This window comes from Cinclus cinclus, chromosome 1 (assembly GCF_963662255.1).
Source record: "Cinclus cinclus chromosome 1, bCinCin1.1, whole genome shotgun sequence".
In the NCBI taxonomy this organism is placed as follows: domain Eukaryota; kingdom Metazoa; phylum Chordata; class Aves; order Passeriformes; family Cinclidae; genus Cinclus; species Cinclus cinclus.
The window spans coordinates 96876426-96899061 of NC_085046.1; the positions used below are offsets into that span (position 1 = coordinate 96876426).

At 37.2% G+C, this 22636-nt stretch overlaps 1 protein-coding gene across 3 annotated transcripts in view; it reads left to right on the top strand.

Moving 5' to 3' along the window:
• The first annotated feature begins 1589 nt into the window (after nucleotides 1-1589).
• The window catches only part of TMX3 (thioredoxin related transmembrane protein 3), a 29176-nt gene continuing 8129 nt past the window's right edge, over nucleotides 1590-22636 (top strand). The window contains exons 1-13 of one of the 3 annotated variants that reach the window (XR_009932961.1): nucleotides 1590-1638; nucleotides 1861-1915; nucleotides 6484-6523; nucleotides 7492-7615; nucleotides 10802-10847; nucleotides 11755-11835; nucleotides 12689-12788; nucleotides 13042-13119; nucleotides 15330-15396; nucleotides 17336-17434; nucleotides 19441-19498; nucleotides 20219-20272; nucleotides 20598-20654. Coding sequence is in view for 2 of the 3 variants with exons in the window: in XM_062487602.1 (XP_062343586.1) it covers nucleotides 1590-1638; nucleotides 1861-1915; nucleotides 6484-6523; nucleotides 7492-7615; nucleotides 10802-10847; nucleotides 11755-11835; nucleotides 12689-12788; nucleotides 13042-13119; nucleotides 15330-15396; nucleotides 17336-17434; nucleotides 19441-19498; nucleotides 20219-20272 (851 nt within the window). In the remaining variant the exon portion in view is untranslated. Of the gene's footprint in view, nucleotides 1639-1860; nucleotides 1916-6483; nucleotides 6524-7491; nucleotides 7616-10801; nucleotides 10848-11754; nucleotides 11836-12318; nucleotides 12789-13041; nucleotides 13120-15329; nucleotides 15397-17335; nucleotides 17435-19440; nucleotides 19499-20218; nucleotides 20273-20597; nucleotides 20655-22636 lie in introns of those variants that run through there. The other 2 variants (XM_062487602.1, XM_062487616.1) reach the window with 2 other exon arrangements.

Genomic DNA, 22636 nt, shown 5'->3' on the forward strand with positions numbered 1-22636 from the left:
ATTAGGATCAAAAAGATGCCATCTCTCATTTGGTCAGGCATACAGACACCACTTAGCTAACTGTGGTGTACAGAAGGTGAAATGCTGTGGAACAGAAATTCTCTGCATTCAGTGAATTGTCACCTTTTATCCAATACAGATGTCAGGAACTTGTTAGTTCTCCCATCATTGGAGGTTGAGGGGAGGGGGAAAAAATAAAAACCAAAACTGAAATAGTCTTAATATTGCATCATCTGTCTGCAAAATGTCAGAAGGGAAAAACATATCTACCATAGGCCAAATATTTCAGAAGTCTAATGTGAGCTATTGCATATACTCTCAGTCCTTGACCTATTTCTCAGCCTATATTATGGAAGTTGGCTTTTGCAAAGGGCTGGACAACTCTGGGGATTATTTGATGAATCCAACAGGCTACATCCACAAAGCATTAAGTGAACAGGATGTCTTCACCAGATCAGCTATGGCCTAGTGTGGAAGGTAATGAGTAGCCAAGAGAACATGTATCTACATCCATGGAAGTACAAGCACATGTGTGCACACACACACAGAGCAGCCCAAAAATGAAGCAACTTCAGGGTCTGCTGTTTGTACACATTTTTCAAAGAGATAACAGACCGTATCATTAGACAAAAAGGCTTAAACACTTAATTCAAAGGAACTGCATGGTCCCTGGAAAGAATCTATTCTTATCCTTTTGCACGTAGAGCTGAAGAACATAATTCTAATATAGAAAGAAAGGTTAAGAGTTTACACTACAGGAATCAAAATTGAAATTGGATAGATCACAGAATCTGAGTGGTTGAGGTTGGGAGGGAGCTCTGGAAATCATTTGGTCCAAACCCTCTGCTCATGCAGGACCATTTAGAGATGGCTGTTCAGGACCATGTCCAGGTGGCTTTTGAGTCTCTCTGAGGTGGGCAGCACTCAAGTCACCCCAGCAGTGAAGAATGGTTTTCTCACATTCTGAGACAATGTCCTGTGTTTCACATTATGGCCAATTCCCTTTGTCCTGTCTCTGGGCACCACCGGTAAAGAGTCCAGCTGTGGTCTATTTGCAACCCCTTTCAGGTATTTACACACATTAATAAGGTTCTCCTGAGCCTTTTCCAGGCTGAACAATCTTTAATTGAAGTTTTTAAACAAGCGGGACTACTTGCCCTACCAGGACCTGCAGATCTGCATTGGCAGCAAAAATCCCGTAGCTGAAGATAGGAAAGACTGTAACAGGTTTGAAAGAACGAGGGAACGACACGGCCATTAAACCGAGCACGTTTAGGCCTGAAGGAAGGCTGCTGACACAGCAGCAAGGCAGGCGGCACGCACGTTCCTCCTGGAGGGAGGAAGAGGCTAATTCTTCCAAAGACCAAGAGCATTGACTCAATTGAACGGGACTCGCCCCGGCTGGGGAGACTGGGGACACGACAGAGTCCGTGTCCCGCGGTGTTCCCCTCGCCTCCCCGCCGCGCCCCCGGGCGCCCCCCGGCCGGGCGAACACCCCGGACCTGCCCAGACCCGCCCGCCCGATCCGCGCCTGCGCCGTGCGGAGAGGTCGGCGCTTCCCCTTCCGGCCGTGCCGCGGCTCTGTCAACATGGCAGCGGCGCCGGGCGGGCGGCAGCGCTGCCTCCTCTGGGCGGCAGGTGACGGGCGGGCGGCGCCGGCTCTGCTGGGCTGGGCTACAGGGCAGAGGAGGGTGAATAGCGGTGGGGTTGGGAGGCGGGAAGCGCTGGGGCAGGCAGGAGTGTGAGGAAGCGCTGGGGACGTGAGGGGCCGGGAGGGAAGGCAGCCTGTCAGCTGGCGTGGGTGAGCATCCCGGGTTGGTTCGGGCATCACTCATGGAACGCTTCTCCTTTGCCTCGCAGTGGTTGCACATGTGGTGGCGTCAGGTGCGGGTTTTGTGGAGGATCTAGATGAGTCGTAAGTATTGGGGAGTCTTGCCTAATTGCCAAGATATCGTTTGTCTTCATGTGGGTAATATGACCCCAAACTTCATGCGTAGTGTGCTTGTCAAGAAAGCTACACTGGAAAAGACTGTGGCTTTTTTATAGCAGGAAGGTCAGAAAGATGGAGGCCTGAAATATCATAGCATATCCTCAGTTGGAAGGGACCCACAAGGATCATTGAAGTACAATTCCTGTCTCTCCATAAGACTCCCAGAAAGTTACACCATTTGCCTGGGAGTGTTGTCCAACATTTCCCGAGCTCTGTCGGGCTTTGTGCTGTGACCGCTTCTCTGCAGAGCCTAACCACCCTCTGGGTGAAAAACATTTTCCTGACATCCAGCCTAAACCTCACCAGCACAGCTTCTTGCTGTTCCCTTGGGTCATGTCACTGGCCACCAGAGAGATCAGTTTCTGAGTCTCTGCTTCCTCTCTTGAGGAGCTTGTAGACTCCCATAAGGTCTCTCCTCAGTCTCTCCTGTTAAGGAGGTTCAGTTAATGAAGGGACAATTTAAGTTTTTTGCTTCTTTAAAGCTGTTACTGTGGTGGTGTTTCTATACATGTTATGTGGCTTCCTTGCTTGTTGTTTCTTTTTTGGTAAGGTAAATACATTGGTGTGTTAGTCCTGCCACAAATAAAAGCTGTTTGCATTTAACCAGGTTCTTCCTTAGAGTTTGTGGCACATTAGAGGCTACCAGAAGGGGTTGGGAGAACGAGTCTAAGTGTGTTCACACGTGGCCAGAAACAAAAGAGAGAAAGAGGCCTGCAGGCCTAGTTAATGGCTGCTTCAAGTGCCAGTAATATTTGTGTAAAAATGTGCCTTAACAACAGAATTAGTCCAGCGACTGTGCTGGGGTTGAAGTGGGTAGTCTTGCCATGAACTTGGTTGTGTAGTGTCACTGTTGGTGTACTGGTTTGCTGTAGCAGTTTGATAGCCACATAGTTGCTGTTTCCCAAGAAAATTACCCAAATGTTCTTTTGGGTTTCTTAGTCAGATTAGCAGTGTGATATCAAGTGCTACAAAGCAGCACAATTATAGGAATTGAAAGAGAAGGTATAGAGAATTATAGTTGTTAGGGGAGAAGTTGGCATTAGATGACTGCTTTGGGATAAATTCAGCCAGTTAAAGGTGATGTTTTCATGAGGGTTCAATCCACTATAAATTGCGTCAAAGAGCTAAACTGTCAGGAAACCACTCACATTTTTACAATATTTATTGTTAATCGAAAGATCAGATGATGCGTAGTGGTTCTATAGGTGAGAGGATGGGAATATGTGAAATGAGCTCTCAGGAGAGACACAGCAGTGTCTTTGGTGCTGTGAAAAAAAAACTGTAGCATGGGAACTGTTTGGACTTGATTTTCAAAGCTTGTTTTTAAAACAGGCTGGTATTTTCAAGAACTGAAGAGGCATTCACTTTGCCTCTCTGTACTCATGTGTCACGTTTCCACATGTGTGTATATAAATGTGCGTGCTGTTTTGGAGCGAAGAATCATGATTCTTTTGTCACATACCTTTTTTAAGTAACTGATAAGAAATCTTATTTTAGAACACTTGAATTTTTCAATTACGAAAACTATACAGATGCATGTATTTGCAATTCAGAGTAAGAACTGATGAATTGTTCGGGGCAGGTTTTGTGAGGAATTTTTTTTGAATTTATTTTTAGCTAATTGGTGAATGGTGAGAGACATCAGAAAACCAATTTAAATTAAAATTTAATTCAAACAAGTTAAATTTTACTTTAAATTTATTCCAAACCAGGGAGCAGTGACTGGTGGAGTTTCAAGTTTTCCATTTTATAGATCCCTAAACGTTTTGGACGTTGTGCTGTTGTAAGCTTTTTCTTCTGTTTGAATTTTAGTAGTTGTAAACAGTGTGGACTAGAAAAGGCACGGGTCCCTTTCCTAAGCGTACAGGATATGGGAAAACAAGTAGACGAGCAGAGCTGTGCCCAGCTAGGCTGCGGGAGGGATGCACAAAATGAGCTCTGGCTCCTCTTGGCTTGGGCTGCTCTGATAGCAGATCTGCTGCCTCAGGTCAGTACTCCTCTTGTGATGGGTGTGGGTTTGTTCTAGTATGATAATGAAGCAGATAAGCAACCTGACTTAAAAGGGAAGTGTTTTTCTTTCTGTGGGGTGGCTTCAAACCAGGATCAGAAGCCTCAGAAACAGTGCAAGGGGGAAGCAAGAAATAGATACAGCAGCTGGGTTGTTTTAAGGCCCTTGGAATTCTGATCTTGATGTTCAGTTTTGCTTCATGCTGGTTTCTTTTTACTGTTGATGACTTAGTGGAGTGCTTGGTTTAATTGGGGGCTGAGAGATATTCCATCATGTTGTTAGGAAGATGTATGGGATTGAGACAAATAATTTTGTTTCAAAGACGTGCAACGCTTAGATCATCTTACCACCAGTGTTTCTGTCAGCTGACAAGAGGATTGCAAAGGACAGTTAGAAAGAGAGAGTGATGTTTTTTGCTGGAAAGGCATAATTATAGAGCACAGAAACAGCATCTTCAGAAAATGCTTGACTGCTCATTTGTAGAGAGATTTCTGGTTTTCTTCAGCGGTGTGTTGTACTTTCTTAATATTGTCTAGTAATTTAATCATTGTCATTAGCAAAACTGGAGTGAGTTTTGATAGTTGGGGTTTTGTTACACTTCAGATTTTAGTTTCTGTGGAATTTGAATAAATAGGTGCTTGTAGATGAGAAGTATGTTGAAATTTATTATAAAAACTACGGTACTTTGTATACAGTCTTAGGTCAAAGTTATTAAACTCTGTTGGAAAGCTCATCCTCCAGATGTTTAATTCTCTCTTTCTGTCTGCTGGCAAGGTTGCAGTCTACCTTTCTCAGTACATTAATGCTCTTTACAGTTTGCTGTGTACAAAGTTAACAGTTGTACTATGCAGAGGAAGGGGAACATTTAATTGTAAATTCTTCTTATACAAAGGAAAAGTGATGTTCTAAATTGAAACACAGCCTCGCATCTGATGATTCAGTAACTGCTTTCTGCCTCTTGCATCATAGCCAATTATTTGGCATTGTAATTGGAAGTTAGCTGTAGCTCTCTTGGAGTTCTCAGGAGATGCTGGGCTCTCACTGGTTCTTTCATTAGCTCTGCAGTGCTTAGGGTGGTGAAGTAGATTTTTAGTGAGGTTGTCAACTAAGCAGTTTTGTTACTTGAAAATGCTGCTTTCTTTTAGCAGTTCCATAGCATAGCCTCTGCTAATACCTTTCCTGCTGCTGTTCAAGCATTGCAGCCTTGGGGTGCCATTAATAAAATAGGCTGAAATTTACCAGTGAAATGCTGCAATTCTAAGTTTCAAACACTCAATGCTGTAATTAGATTGTATTCATGATTTCTGAATTATTTCTGTCAAACAGTAAGCCAATATCAGCATTAGTGTTTCTTCAAGACCATTATGGACTATTACAGATTCAGCTTTAAATGAAATATAATAGATTCTGCCTACTGCTTATGAGCCATTTATAGGCATGCTGCATATTGGGAACTGACAAGCTGGGCTATAACTTATATTAATTGGATCTTAGAGTGTAGATCCACACTTACTGCATAATTGTATGTAAATAGCTCATTTTGCAAGAAGAGTGGTGCAGGAAGAATGTTATAGTGTGTGACTTTAGACCCAGTCCTAGTCACTTTCACAAAGCCTGTCTTTTGCAAAAATAAACTTTAGATTAAAGTTCTAGCTAATTTAATTCTCTATGTAACTCTAGTTAACTAATGTAATAATTCATGGGATCTTGTAGTGACAACCGTGAAATGTGTAAGCAGCATTTTTTGAAGTACCAAAGAACTTTGATATATCAAGCTTAGTTTTGTATTAGAGATTTTAGAATTCAGTGACAGATTTACAGTTAAGAAAACCAGTCAGTTAATTTGAGTGCCATTTATCAATTCAGTAGTGCCTGTCTATCTGGGTTTTATCAATAACTTAATCATTTTTTATTCCATTGAGTTGGTTTATTGGTTGTCTGCAACTTTATTAGAACTGTAAACTGACACGCCTATAGTAGAGTGTTGACGTTAAACTAAAATTGCTTTGCATGTTCATATTAAAGATAATTTACATTTAGTAAAGCTAAGATTAACAGTTTAAACCAATGCTCTGAGTCTGTATTAGTTCGTAAGTAAAAGTACAACAACAAATCTATTTAATATAACTCAGACAACTGCAAAATACTTCTTCCCCCCAGATTCCACAAGCTAGTCAAACATCTGCGTGTTTTGGTGTGTCTTCTTATTTCTTTCTGTTTTTCTGTTTTGTTGGTTTTTTTATCTTAGGAAGTAGAGAAACCTAATTGGCACAGCTGTGTGTGTAGTATCATGTACAGGAGCAATATTATACCAAAAAATAAGTATCTCCTCTGTTTTCCCCCCTCAAAGAAAGAAACAAAGCAGAAGTCTTGTATCTATAGTTTTATACTAACTTACTGTAGACTTTACCTGTTTCACACATGCACTTCACTATTTTATTTTCATGTGCATAATTTATTGGTTGGATTTTTTTCCTCTTTCTAGGTTTAAAGAAAACCGTAAAGATGATATTTGGCTTGTAGATGTGAGTATATAAGAAAAATGGGAAGATCTGCTGGTGGAATCAAAAGACAGAATTCACAGCGCTACACCCTCTAGTCAGGCTGCTTCATCGTTTGGAAAATAGTTTGTACATGATGCAGAAAAACTTCATGGCAGTAATTCTGACAGGATATAGATAAGCAATCTGTCTGCTGTTCAGGGTGAACCAGGAATAGGCTGCAAAAACTGCTGAATAGCCTGCTGAATAGGCTTCAGTCTACATTTTGCAGTCCCTAAAAAAGAAAAGCAGATTACCTAACACACTGAGAGGTGGTAACATCTGTTGAGAATTTTTTTAGTCCTTTCATTAATTATATCAGCTGATTTGTGTTCTAGACTTCTGTTAGCACTGTAAGATCAAAAAGATGACAGCCCTGTTACTTTTCTAAATTATTTGGAAAGATTCAGTGACTCTTATTTCAGGGACAAAGAGTGTTTTTAAAAAAGTTGAGCTTGCTTGTGAACGAGGTAACACAGCCTTTCTCACCCAAATATGTATTGTAATTCTCAAAATTGTATTACCCAGATTAGTGATTTCTGAGTGGGGAAAAGTATATGTGCTAATTTGGAAGTTATCATCAGTGTATAGCAAAACAAAATTCAACTTCTGTTAAATTCTGACCTTTACTGTTATTTTTTGTTACCAAAACATTGTTATCCTGTGCCTGTTGACAAATTCATATTCCTGGATAAATTGTTTACATGATCTTTTAACTTAGAAAAAAAAATACCCTGTCTGTTCCTAAGTAAGAAATAATAGTGCAGGAATTTAATGTATTCTTTTCAAACTTGTGCTTTTGTATTAAAAAAAGGACTAACTCATAAATGCTGCTTGTCATGCTAACCTTCTAAATAACTTGCAATTTTATTGAGGCACAAGGAGTACTGTGACTGGTTTGTACAATCAATTTCTACTAATTTTTTTTTTAATGAAATATATTTGCTTCTCAGTTTTATGCACCTTGGTGTGGCCACTGTAAGAAACTAGAGCCTGTGTGGAATGAAGTGGGCATAGAAATGAGAAACATGGGTTCTCCAGTAAAAGTTGGGAAGATGGATGCAACTTCCTTTTCTAGTAAGTATGGTTTGTTTAGGGGTAATTTCATCACAGCCTGTTTTGAAACTATTCTTTTTTTGTTTCTTGTAGTTGTTCTTCTGTGTCATAGCACAAATATGCGAACAATAATTGTAGAAAAATTTCCTGATGATTTTTCTTTCTAAAAGTGACAACTTTCTGTAGTATGTGCTTTTTATCACATTTGTTTCTGCTTGAGTACGGAATTCTTCCTGACAAATGGAAGGTAAAAGCATTTCAAATATCTGCTTTTAATATGCCTCTTATACTCCTATTATACAAGCATTTTTATGTGGTGTGTCTCTTGAGAGCATCCAGTTTTAGGTTCCTTCTATTACTGCTGGAGGAGTGCATGTGTTCTTGCTCTTACTAATTTCAGGTAATCGGTCCTGAAACTACTACACAAAGCCTGTTGAAATAAATTAATTCATAACATTAGTGGTCACTGCTCAGCCAATTTCTTCCCGTGTTTCTTTGTACATGTTCATTTTGAATTTGGTTTTGTTTTTATTTTTTTTTTCTTTTTTTTTGCTGATGCCTTTCATATGTATCGACCTTTTCAGAGAAAACCCCAAACATTTGGTTCAGAGAAGTGGTTTGGGTAGACGTGAGAGGATTGTTGAATGCTTAACAGTGCTTACTTTGTGTGCTTCTTTATTGTCAATTCACTTCAATCTATGTTGATCCAGGAAGCTATTTAAAAGGGAAGATATAGAGAGGAGTGGGGCCCGAGTGGGATCTATATGTAATAAAATTTTCCAAATACATATAGTGTTTTTAGTTATAGCCATTAAATCTCATTATTCAGGTTTGTTGTATTTGCCTAAAATGTTATGCAGTATACTTTTCTCAGTGGTGTTCCAGTTTTTCCCGAGCTTAGATGTAGGAGAGTTTGGTCATTTGTGATAAAATTATTTTGTCTCAAAGACCAATTTATTGTATATATCTTTTTTTCTATAAAACCAAATAAATATGACTTAATGTTTCATCTTTAAGATAAGGTATTTTCTATAGAAAAATAAGTCTGGAGAATTGGAAGTTTCAAATTCATGCAACGAGGTAACTTCAAAACTGGGACTAGCTTTCATAGTTCTCTAACTTTCCAGTCATGTATATAAAATTCTAAATCATATACATTGTATGAATTCTTACCCTGAAATATTTGTATTTGTCATCCTGGTACTGAAATCTTGTGCCTTATGTCTAGAACAGAACTGGTACTATGTTTTTGTCATAGAATTCATTTTTACTTATATAAGAATTAATGAAAGCTGCAAGGGTTCCTTTGTGCCCTAGTTTTCAGATTAGCTAGTGGTGTCGTAGTGTCTGATAAATCTTCTTTAAATAGTTTTATACTTTCATTTTGGAAGTGGAAATTTTACATCTGGATATGAAAAACTTAACTCTGTTTAATCCTTTGCAATCTAAAGATTCTTTGAAATTGAAGTAGTTCAGTCTTGAAAATATCAGAAGGAAATGCAGCTGTAATGTATACATGTCACTGGGAAGGAACATGAGTGGTTTGCTCCACACAGTTTGTGTTTCTAATAGGAATATGAAGTAGTGTGAAAGAGCTGAACTTTGGGAAGCTTGTTGTCAGAGAGCTGAGATCACAGTGAACATATGAAATCATCCAGTAAATGATGCCTCTGGTAGCTCTGTGGAATGAGGATACAGCTCTTGTATCAGCAGATAAGTCACCTGCTGTGGTATCAGCTGAATTTTTCAGGGCAGATTGGGGAGGGGGGTTAGCCTCAAGAGTCCACTGTGTGTGAGAACAATAGAAATATATTCCATCTGGGGCTGGTACAGTTGCTGCTGTTTGCCTGTATTTTACTGTATTCATATCGAGAAGTGATGATGTAAATAAGTAATTTCCATGAAGTTGAGAGAGTTTTGGTAATTCCCACGGCTGTAATGTTTAAAAACAGTATTAAAAAATGTCTCTGTAGTTCTCCTAAGCACACACAAGAGCTGTACTAGGAGAAATAAACTGTTGCCAGCTCTTGTGATTGAGTATTCTAATACACATTTTAATGCATTGTAGTTCTTTGTAGTAGAGCTGTAAGAGAAAAGGATCAGAATCAAATTGATCCTCATATGCTCATATAATCCTCATTGATCCTTGTATTTCTTAGAACAGTTGTCTGTAATCAGATGCCTGTAGGTGAGCTGCTAATTTTATTTGTTGTGCTGTGCCGTAAGGTACTTGCACCTGATACAGGTGAACAACCTTCGGGTCAATTTCTAAACTCTTACTGAGAACTTTGCCCACAAGACATCCAACATCTGTTTGCTGTGGCATGCCATTAGTAGCTTCTGAATGGTTTTGTAACAAGCATTGACTCTAGGTTCATTTTGAGTGCAGGGATTGTTATTCAACAGGGAATTGCACAAGTATTGTCACAGTTTTAGACTTATTTAATCCTTTTTTTGAGACTGTGTAGTTTCACTTCTGGAAAAAAATGAATTTGCTGGAAGGTGTAGTTTAAGGTGGCAGTTGCTATGTTCAGAAATGGAAGGATGGTTGCAAATTCCTCCAATCAATGGGAGCAAGTTGGAAGGTTTCAAACAAATCTGAGGTTGGGGAGAAAGTTCTGCAGTTGTCTTATGTTTTACCACTTTAGTAAGCAGCAGGTAACTATCTGCTTCTGGTAAGGTTCATGACAGTAGACATTTGCTTGTGTGAAGTATGATTTAAAAACTTTTTTCTAACACCTGCAGTATCCTATTGCACTTCTCATTAGCCATTACTCTAGCACGTGAGTCCTTAATTGTCTTCTATGTTTCTTTCAAGCATTAATATTTACAGCTCTTCATCCTTAATGTTTAATTTTTGCCTCTGATATTTTCTGTCAATTGTATGTGCATACTGAATGCATACTGCTTGTGCTGCAAGCAGACCATGCATGTTTGTCCAGAGGATTCTCATGACATTTGACTTATGGCACATGAATTGGGAGGCTATCCTGGGGCCCTGCAGCACCTCTGAGAGAAGTCCAGACTTTAAAGATGTTGCTTAATAACAGCAAGCTTTTCCTTGAAAGCAAGTAAAGTAATTCATACTGACCTAAGTGGTATTTTTTTCAGTTGTTTATGTGGCTTGAGTAGTAAATCATATGTAAAGATTAAGGTAGGAGAGAAAAAAAGTCTTGATTCACTTTGGCATTAATACATTTCTTTCAGGTATTGCATCTGAATTTGGAGTGCGAGGCTATCCAACAATTAAACTGTAAGTTGAACTTTCCCATTGAATTTCTGTCAGTGATTTAATGACAAATACTTAAAAATAGCCCTGTCCATTTAGAAGTCTCAAACCCAAATATTGTCATATTAAATAATGACTCCATAGTTTTGAGTACTTTTTACTCTGGACACACGGGGGTTTTAGCAGGTTATTGTTTAAGCAAACAGTATTCCTAATGATAATAAATCTTGTCGAGTTAGTTTTCTCAAATAAGGAAGCAGAGGTATTCAGCTTGATAATCTTTAAGGATGAAAAATTTTCATGGTGTATAGAAGCATTGAAAATTCCTCTGAATTTCCTAAACCTATATGGATGCAGAGAAAGTATTAAAATTAGTAAAACATACTTTGCTAATGCAAGCATGCTACATCCCCTCTCAGCAGAGCACCATAATCTGACCAGAACTTAATACATAAATGTGAAAGGTTTTACAGATTACTTGATACATATAAATTATAAAAAAAGTTTTTGAAAGTTTATATTCTTTCATTTTACAAGGACTAATCCTTGAGTAGTATAAGTGTTACGTGGGTTTGGTTTGGTTTGAGTGTGGGGTTTTTCTTTGTTTTGGGGGGCTTTTTAATATGGTCATAAACAAGTGTTCTAAAATGATCTGAGTGCTTACAAAGTAAATGACCGCTGTGCACTAGAAAAAAATAATTGTGAAAGAATGTTGAGAATTTTAACAAGTCAGTAAATCAGATACTGTGTAAATAAGCATTTATTACATAATTCCACTGTATTGCATTATTGTGTTTTATATTTTGCTGACCACTTCTGCTTATCGCTTGCTGAAAGGTGACTGTAGAAAATGTGAAGGTTGAGGAATTTCACGTACGCAAACGTAGTTTAGATGACTAACTTTCTGTTCTTTTTTTGTCTATTTTTCTAGCTTGAAAGGTGACTTGGCATACAACTACAGAGGACCTAGAACCAAAGATGACATAATTGAATTTGCTAATAGAGTGGCAGGGTAAGTATACTCTTCTCAGAGACTGGTTTTGCTGACTTCAAACTTATGTGGGACTTTGAGATGGGCCAAGACTTACTTAAAAAGAACAAGATATTGAAGTTAAACCCATATGTACTATATGTGTGGCTGCATGGGAAACTGGTGCTGGGTTAAGAATATTTATTTCTAAGGCCACATTTTCTGGCTGTTGTACTTACATTCAGAATTTTCTCTCTCAAATGATGGAGACCTTATTGTTGCCTTCCACTATATAAAGACGTCTTCCAAGAAAGACAAGAGTTTTTATCAAGGTCTGTACTGACAGGATAAGGGGCAATAGCTTCAAACAGAAAGAGGATAGGTTTAGAAAAAAATATGAGGAATAAATTCTCTACTGTGGGGGTGGTAAGGCACTGGAACCTGTTGCCCAGAGAAATTGTGAATGCCACATCTCCAAGGCCAGTTGGGGTGGAGCTTTGAGGAACCTGGTCTGGTGAAAGATGTCCCTGCTCATGGTGGTAGGGTTAGACCAGTTGATCTTTAAGGTCCATTCTAGTCTAGCTCAACCTGTGATTTTGTGACCAGTAAAAGGCATGCACTTTTACTTCATAGCAGCATTTTGTAGTAAGATCTGAATTTCGTATTTAAGTATGCTGTTTGAGGATCATAACATGTTATTTGGTGGGGAGGGTGGGAATGTTTTTATTTTCTTTTAGTATGCAATAGAATAAGAACTTGAAAAAGTAAATTAATTAGCATTTTGGAATTTATTTCTTGAAAAACAGCACAAAAACCTGTATGACATTTTCTTGTGAATTTTTGTTTGGGTTTTGCAGATTGCACCAGCTGAGATTTTTTTTTTTTCCCTTTCCAGACCTCTCATTAGGCCTCTTCCTAGCCAGCATATGTTTGAGCATGTGCAAAAGAGACATCGTGTACTTTTTGTGTATGTTGGTGGTGAATCTCCTTTAAAGGTTTGATGCTTGACTAAATAAAGTTACTTCCTTTTGCAATTTAGGGAGTAATTTTTAAAACTTCTCAAAAGAACTGAAGTGCATGCTTGTAATAAATTCTTGGGGTTTTTTACATTTATTATAGAGCTTTTACAATCTTATGCCATAAACATGTTATCTAATTGCTCTTTGAAGATAAGGTGTGTCACAAAGCTTTTGTTTGATACATACTAAAAGTTTAGGAAATAAAAAAATATTGTTTGCATTTTTTCAGGAAAAATACATTGAAGTTGCATCAGAACTAATAGTTTATACATACTTTTTTTCTGCCTCAGAAGATGTGCTACCTGAGGTAAGCTGATTCCATTCCTACTACTTCGCCTGAAATGGCTCTGAATTTTTCTCCTCAGCTATGTAATTTTGCTGCTTTGATGGCACAGAGATGGCTTCTTACAGTATGTTTGGATTTGGTAGATACCCAAGTAATTACATTGAAAAATGTAATGTTTCAGTCTACATGGGGAAAGAATACAACCCAAGTTACAGTCTGTCTTTGCTTTGTTTTGGCCAAATTACTTGTTCAGTTGTATTAATAAAATTAGTCAAAGGATGAGCAGAACTCAGTGTGGGACACACAACTTGCTCAAGAAAATAGATACTTCGATTTTTAGCCAATGGAAAAACAGTCCTTTCACCAAACACTTTTAAAGCTAAATAGGGGTTTGTAGCACGAGTTACTGCTGGTACCCTAGAAATCAGAAGTAAACAAAGAGGTAAGTTATTTACATCTTGTAAAATACAGCTGATCATCCACATTAGCCTGCCCTGGGATCAGCCAGTCCTGTCCACTGGCTGCAGAATTCTCTTGTGGATTTCTTGTGACAAGGAAATTATTTACAGTTCGTCACAAGGGTGGAAAAATTTGATATTACTACAGTGAGTCTAGCCATTGTTGCTTACTTGTAGCAAAATTAGAAGACTTTTTCATTTGTTGTCTCCAAGTGGGACCTAAGTCTGCCCCATGCCTACTAATATGTGACTTTGAAGTTAGTTGATGATTAATGGGGTGAGAACTAGCATAATTTGGTTAGTTGTTTTGGGGTTTTTTTGTTTCTTTTGTGTTTTTTTTTTTTTTTTGAGGCAGCTGCATTTTACAACACCATAAGTAGAACTGGCCTCATTATAAATAGTGAATTGTTAGTTCTCCAAAAGCCTTGTATCAAAAGCTACCTTAATTTAAATATTGCTATTTGCACTTCAGCTCTAGCTCAGCAAGCAAAGTACTGTTCAGTTGTGCAGTAGAAAGAGTAAAAAAAGCTGAAAGTCTTTTGAGGTTGTGTGATCACACTGATGTAAGCAGTGAGCTTTTTTTCCCACAGAAGGTAATTTCCCACCAGTGTCATTTAAGCTGAAGTAGTGATGGTTTTCAGTATTCTATGGAGAGAAGCAAAAATGTTAAAAAATTCTGGTTGAGAGTTGTAGCGAGCCTTTGCATTACAGCGTTTATTGTTAGGCTTTGTTTTGTCACCTTAGGTAATGCTGTTCCAAGCTTTAGGCATCTTCTGCAAGCTTTAAGCTGTTCACAGATTGATTTGTCCTTCAAAGACGTTAAATTATGTTTCCGGCAAGTAAGAGAGCAAAGCATCATCTGGGACTACCTTCTTGCTTATTCATATCAGCTATTACATTACAAATTACTGCTTTTACCAGAAAGTGAATGCAGAATGACAGAAGGCATGTCATTTGGAAATGATGCTGTCCTTACCTTTCCAAAACATATCAGTAAATCAGACAATTCAGATGATGTGATCAAAACTAAGCTAAAGATGCAGCTCTTTCTTAACCACAAATGCTGTTAAAATTTTAGCTTAGAATGCTAGCAAGCAGTAAGAAGTAGATGTAGTATTTTTTCTATGGCTGTTCACTGAAATCATGAGCTGAACAAAATTATTTTGAGTTCCAAGAAGACAGCTTCTACAGCTTGTTTTTTAGTATGTTGCTGACCGTCTTAAATACCATGTTTAGCACGGTAATACAGGCTTTTGTTATTTGTCTAAGTTAGATCTGTTTGCAGCCCTGTGTGCTGAAGCTGTTTCTTTATATTCCCATCAGTCTGAAGCACGGGAAATAGCCCAGATTTAGTGGCACATGTTACTATTTTACTGCACAAAATTGAGTCTCCATTTAGTAGGAGTAGCAGTATGACAGTTACACTGACAACAGCACAAATTCGGATCTGAGACCATGATTAATAAAACCCTCAAGTTACAATTTCCTATCTAAAGTCCATGTCCAATCTGTAAACTGTTCTCATGCTACTGCAGGTACCAGTAAAAATCATGTTTCTTCTATGCTTTGTGAGCTCCACCTCTCAAAAATATATTTATGTTGTGTTACTTTTATTATACAGAAGCTGATAAATTTACCTTAGTACATGTAGACAGAAAATGTTTAGGTGTCCTTAGAGATTTTTCCCATGAGCTACACTGACATATTTTCAGATTTTTTTTATTTACAAATCTTTTAATCTTCCATGGATTAATTGAAACCTGACTCTTTCAGTATGTGACATTGCCTGAATTGCCTGCTGTTATGGTCTTCAAAGATGGAACTTACTTTGTTTATGATGGTAAGTAAACGTGGACATTACCTTAACACAAAATGTTTAAAGCATATATGGAGAAACTGGAAGAGTTGGAATTTTTTGAAAGGTATGTTGAGATGCTGGAAAATTCCCCAGTTTTAGGACAAATAGCAGCTCCTTCATGAAGGAGAAGAGAAAAAAATTACTAGTTCTTCCTCAACAAAATATGAGGAATTTGTTTTAGCAATACTGAAGTAGAAGTGATGATGTTTGCTTTGTGTTTTCAGTAGAATATAGCTTCCAATACTACTGTTTTGCCTGCATTAATTAATGTACTTAGAAAAGTAGCCTCTTCCCTCACTGTACAAATTCATCACATATGTAGACTACTTTACCTTGCTTGTTCAGTGTGTAGGCTGAAGAATGGGCACCTGAAACTAGCAGTGTTTTTTAACACTGCTGTTCCTACAGTGTTTATAAGCAGTACATATATCTGTATGTATGTGTGCATATCCATATAAAAGTATTATATTGTACTCAGACTGTACCATGAGGCCCATGCATATTAGAAGCATGTACACATGCTCATAGTTACATTGCGTAGCCTGGGATTGTAAGCACACCACTTATTTGCAGAAGCATCTACTCTTGATCCAGATTATTGTAAATGCAAGTTTTCACTTTAAGTTTCACTTTTAAGTCTTCACAGAAGATTCTTCTGCAGGTTTAATTTCTCAGGATAAGTAGTACCACAGCAAAATAGTTCAGGTTGGCCACCAAGGGTATTCTTTGTGACCTCATAGAATGGTTGTACTTGTCTTCCTCTTCAGTTTGTTGCCTCCAGATAATAATTCATTTTACAGCCTCCTTGATTTGCATTTAGTCTCTTTTAGTAGTTCTGGAGAAGGAAAAGCTGGTTAGGGAAACAGTTCTTTTGCTGTGTGGCCTGCTTGCTTTTTCCACACCTTCTAAAACAAATGCAAAAGCTTATGCAATATTACACTTATAATTTACTCCATAAAAATTTTACTTTTTTTAGAATGTATCAGGAGCATTATTAGAAGTCAAGACAAATCATGAAGATGCAGTTTAAGAGACTGAATAAGATTTTATGTGTAACTGTTAAGATTGGCAGAAATTTGAAGAGCTCGCTATGAGGAAAAAGTTCTAGCAAAATGCACTTCAGTGCTCTGACCCTGCCTGGTGTTTTGGTTTGGGTTTTTGGGTTTTTGCTTTGCTGTAGTAGAGGAAATGGACACAGATCCATGGGATGAATTATGCTTGGAGTTGCTTGCTGCTACCTTACGGCAGATCATTGTTAACCTGAAGTTATACTTCAGTCTATACAATAAGATTTAAGACAAATTATTTATTGTGCATTTATTCACAGAAAATGCAACATAGGTGTATATATGATTTTCTTTTTTACTTATGATTTAAATCTAATTGATAGTATGTATTAGAATTAAATTCTTAATAAGTTAAAACATCAAGCATCTTAAACTAGCCTTCAGTATAACTGATGGTCAGTCACACATGATTATTTTTTCATTGATATTCAATGCTATTTAATACATCTGCTTTTTCTTCATCTTTTATTTCATTTAAGGACTCTCAGAAATAGGACTTTCACAAATACTGCTTTCTGTATTTTTATATCTCTGCTTTGTTCGAAACTTGACAAATTATGCACACACACCCTTTTCAAAACAGAGTTTAAACCTGTTCCTTTCTGCACTAGGTCACAGCTTCTAATATAGTATCATTCGTCCTTGATGCAGAAAATAAAATCATCAAATCAACTTTTCACACTTTTTTATAATACGCTTTTTCTTCAACAATTGAAAATAGAATTAGAAGTTTTGAAACAATAATAAAAGGAAAAAAGGAGAAAAAGTAATGGTTGCCTCAGTAGTACTGAAATAGTAAGTTTGATGGCCCACCTCTTAAACAAATGTAACCCTTTTTTTTTTTCTAATGTTAGAGTATGAAGATGGTGATTTGTCATCCTGGATAAACAGAGAAAGATTTCAGGGTTACCTTCATGTGGATGGCTTTACACTGTATGAACTTGGAGATACAGGTGAGATGATGCTGCTACTAAACTCTTTTTCATTGTATGCTAAACAGTAAGAAAAATCAAAAGAGTACTAGGAACATGTTTTTAAACTTCGGAAATTAATCAGTATCAGGTTAGAACTGATAGTGGCAGTGTTTTGTTGATTTTGGACTGACCTGTGACTAGTGGTTTCATCCACAGTCTGCACTAGTCCATTCCTCACAGCATAAAAATTAGTGTGTCTAATCCTGTGGTACTCACAAAAATGAGTAGGACTTTTAATTTAAGAGCACCTTACATTTTGCATAAGTTGCATATTACCTCTTGGAATACATGCAGGGGATTTTAAAGCTAGATTTAGAAGTGTCAAATATGGATTGTCCAGATATATTACATCTAGTGGATTTAGATATCTTTGAAATAGATGTGTCAAGAAGGGAGAGGAGCATGTATTGAAATGGACTTGTCCCAGAAAACTTCAGTTTTTATTTAGCAAAAGTTCTGCAGGCCAAATGAAAATTTTGCAGCCAGGTGACCTGTGGAAAAGGCAAATGACTTGTACTGCTCTTAAGGTGTATACACACTCTGAGGTATCAGAAAAAATACTCTTAAGTGTTGATTTTTCCAGGTGATCTTATCATCTGTATTCCATTTCAAAATACTTACATTCAATCAACATTGAGTTCTTTCAGGTTCTAAAGAATATGAAACATCTATGTTCTTACATGTTTAGGAAGTAATATTGTTACACCTATGTTTTAAACAGTTATTTACAGAAATGCTGTTGCAAGTCGTTTAAATGTAGCATGTTTCTTCCTGTTATATTTTTTGACTAACAATTCCTCAAAAAAAAAAAAAAGAAAACAAAAAACTTTATTAATACCCTGGAGAAGCCATAATTTACTTTAAGGAGGTTTATGTATTAATACATAGTACGTGGAATTTATTTATATTATCTTTTGCAGTCTGAAAAGTCATTAGTTGTGTCCTAGTGTATTCATTAGGTAGCATCTTAGGGTGGAAAGAAATGGGGGAAAAGTGAGAATTGATGTATGGAAGAAGTGGGATGGGGAGAAGTGACTGCTCTTTCACAAGGAAGTACGGGAATGAATCATAGATCTTGCCCTTAAAATCCTTCAGTATTACATGAACAAAAGTGACTTTCTGTTTTTGAGGGGAATGCTTCCTGTGGCATGGTGACACGTAGGAACTGAGCAATTGGTTATCTTGGTGGGGAGGGTTTTGAATGAATTGTGGCATCTGGAGAGAACTGAAAAATCAGCCCTGTGGAGCCTTGGTTAATCTGGTTGATGACTGCACTGTTAACAGATCTGCTTTCCTAACTGCACATGCTTGATCTGGAGAAACTTTGGCCAGTTTTTTAAACATACTTCTATCTGATTGACCTCTTTGGTACTCTTTGGGTCTGCAGGTTTTTTCTTTTAATCAGAAAAACTCCACAAAGTAAATCTTGAAAAGATTGGTGTATTCTGGTGTTGACCTTTAAGATCCTCTCGCAGAGGACTGTGAACTAAATTGTGTTTCTGATGTCATGAATTCTGGGCTCTGCTAGTAAATTTTCCTTTTTTTTTTTTTTTTCATAATGCTCACAACAGTGTGAAAAGTAGTTGTCATTAAATCCATACAGTAGTGATTTAATCACTCCAAATCAGTTTGTAATTGCTGCTACATAATACGGGTCTCCATAGCCTCATATTTAGGTATATGCAAATACACAGCTTGAGTAGAAAATTAATTTTTATCTGCGTTTTCTGCCTTCTAACTTCTTTCTATAGATAGGCTTTTCATACACTGCTAGTGGTGTGACATTAAGCCCCATCTTAATTTATTTTCAGTAGCTTGACGACCACAGCTTGGTCAGCTTAAAGAGGCTCTTTGGCTGCAAGGCTTATACTTAAAAATTAATTCCTGTCCCTTGAGGGTACCTGGTCTTCTAAGTTGACATATTTCCCATTGGAGAATGTGTGTTTCTTTTTAAATGGTTTTAAGAATTTTATTTCTTATTTTAGGAAAACTTGTGGCTATTGCAGTCATCGATGATAAAAACTCTTCAGTGGAACATACCAGGTACATAATTGAGTATTGGTGACACTATGGGAGAAATATGCTGGTATGACATAGAGGAGTTTGGAAGTTTCTTAAATATTGAGAAATACAGGTTAAATGAGTGGGTTTAACTTGTAAATGCTCTTTAGTTTCTGACTGAGTGTACTAACGCTACTTAATTTATGGCTTGGTTGAAGCACATGTGAGTTCACTGAGATGGTGGGAGTTCTGTATCACTTGGCTGCCATTCGTTCATGAGATCACACAGGAGCAAATGGTGATCTCATAGCTTTTCAAAGCTATTGTGTCACCGTGTAAACACAGACAAAAGTGCTTGAGTTCGGATGACTTTGTGGTGAACTCAATGACTTTTAAACAAATGACTGTACTTCAGTTTGCTCGCATTGAAAATTGACCTAGCAATGCTTATATATTAGTTGTCTGTGGAACTTTAAAGATGGGATGTTTTTGCTGGGATTGGAGTTTGCTGAGGAGACTGAGAGGAACAAGACCTTCCCACGTCCCTTTCTGGTTGCATATACAGACTAAAATAATGCTGTTCTAGTACTGTGTGTGCTATTTTCCTTTAGGAACTAAGCAAGATGAGCAAGGTGTTTTTTTGTTAGTCCTTGTTGCTGATGAGGTAGGAATTGCTGCTTACTGGGGAAATCTTAATGTTTATGGTTTGTATTTAGAAAGTTTATCCTGGATTATCAATGCCAATTTTTTTTCCTTTAATAGATTAAAGTCTATTATTCAGGAAGTTGCCAGAGATTATCGGGATCACTTTCACAGGTAGGCACACAGGGTACTCTGATGTTTTAATTGGACTTCTGGATTAATCTTTCTAAGACAGCAGTCACTTCTTTTATTTTTCCTAAGTGAAATACATTATAGTGCCTGCTTTTACATTTTTATACTGATATTTAATAGGACCATTTCATTAACCGACTGTGTTCCATAATGCTGTGTTCTAGATCATCACAGTTTTTGAATTACGTTGCTGAGTGTGTGCTCTTATTTTCAGTTATAGGAAAAAGTATTTGTAGAAGAACTTTTGCGGAAACCCACTATTGTGTTTTCTTTTTCATCATTTTATTTTTAACCACTTCCCTTACAGGGATTTCCAGTTTGGCCATATGGATGGAAATGATTACATTAATAGTTTACTGATGGAGTAAGTAAATTCTTTTTTTGAATATTCTTTCTTCTCTTGTGTTTGTTACCAAGTGTATTTACTTGAAAATAATGTTACAGAAGATTCTTGGCTTTCATGACTTAAGAAAAAATCACTGTCATTAGAATTCAGCCTGTACCGTAGTATCAAGTATTTGTTGAAATACACTGCATAAATGTAATGTTAAAAATGTAATGTTAGATGTTTGGCTTGCTGATAATGGTGATTGACAAAGCTTATCTTTTAGGTCGACTTTGTTAAGTTACTGTTTGAATTGTGAGGCTTTCATTCTTGATGTATTTTTAAGACATGCATAGAAATGCACTTCTACAGAGAAGCACAGAATGCATGGAAAAAGCTGTCTGCACTTGATATGTACATGGCATATTTTGAAATATATAAGTGGTTTAACAAGATGCTTGCCAGTTGCCCTTACTATGATCTCTTTCTAAAAAATGCATAATTAGAGAGTTGAGTTGCTAGGCATTTCTCCTCTGGCCTTTGGAGTTCTGAAAGAAAGGAAAATCAGAGTCAGTATTATAGTTCTGTAAGTTTTCCAAATCCATTTCTCATGGATCATAACATTCATTAAGCATGTGTTCACGCCTCTAAAGGTTCTAGGAGCTTCAAGTGGACCCAAAAGCACAAGGTCTGTATTTTTGTAGAATGTCTGTAGATTAACACCTGATTTAAAAACAACTGTCTCTCCAATAAATTACGTGGTTTGATTGAGCTAGTGCTTTATAATTGCCAAAAGTGAGACCTTCCTCACTTGCTTAATTTATTTTCCTGTTCAGGCTCTTATGTCTGTCTGCTGAGCTGTTGCATCCTGTTTATCTGGCAGAAAAGTGTTTGGTTTCTTGTCTGGGCGAATGGGGAAGTTACTTTGCTGATTCTACAGTGTTACTCCCTTCTGCTCTGCTGAGTACCAGCACGGATGTGCAGAGCAGTAGGGGAGGGAGATGAGAAGCCTGGGAGGAAGGAAATGAAGGGAAAGAAGCCAGAACTGCCACTTGAAGTGGTAATGATCTAGTGGCAGGGTCTGTTCAGCTGGGTTGATTAACTGAATCTGCAAAATGCCTGATTTTCTTATTTGTAGTATATGGGAAGTTCTGGTTCAAGTACTTAGCAGCTTTTAATTATTTTTTAAATCCAGTGTATGCCATTCAAGCATAAGTAGGAATTTGCAGAAGAATGCAGCAAATTATGTTCAAAGTAGCAGCTTTTCATGTGGCTACATGAATAATTCGAATTAAAAACAAAATGTTTTGCAACTGTTTGGTTTGTCACCAGATGGCAGCAAGTGGAAATAGAAAAAATATGAATAATGAGAAGTGTATCACAAAGCACTTTTTTACTGTGCTAGATGCACATAAGAGCAAATTCTGTTTTCTTTACAAAGGAAAAAATATTGTATGATTTCTAGGGATAGACCTAGACCTTGACAAAAGTACATTTATGAATTTGGCTGTAATTCCATTAGTAGGTATTATAAATCTTCTGTCTTTTCAGCAGTGTATAATCGTGCTTTTGTTGGATTAGAAATGGTACATTTAAAACCATGCACAAAATAAGAAATCAGAGTATTATGTATTTTAATTAAAATTCATCATTTTGCATAAAATTTTACTTAAAAATACTTTTCAGTATTTCACTGAAAGCAAAAATACAGCTTTTTGTAAGCTAAGGTGTATAATATTACTGTCAGCTATAGGTTCATGTAGAACTCTGCTCTTGAAAGTAACATATTAAATGTACTTTTGTGAACTTTGGTGTAGCATCTGTATGTGGATATTACCTTTCAGCTGCTCTATAACCAAGTCTAAGAACATCAGTTACCAGACTCTGAAATGCAACAGAAACACTGCATCTAATTAATAAATCTTTGTTCTGTTTTGGCTGGAAGGATATATTTTGGGAGAAATTGGTAACTTGTTACCAGATGCTTGCAAAAACACCTGACTTGGTTTGAGTGCCTTCTA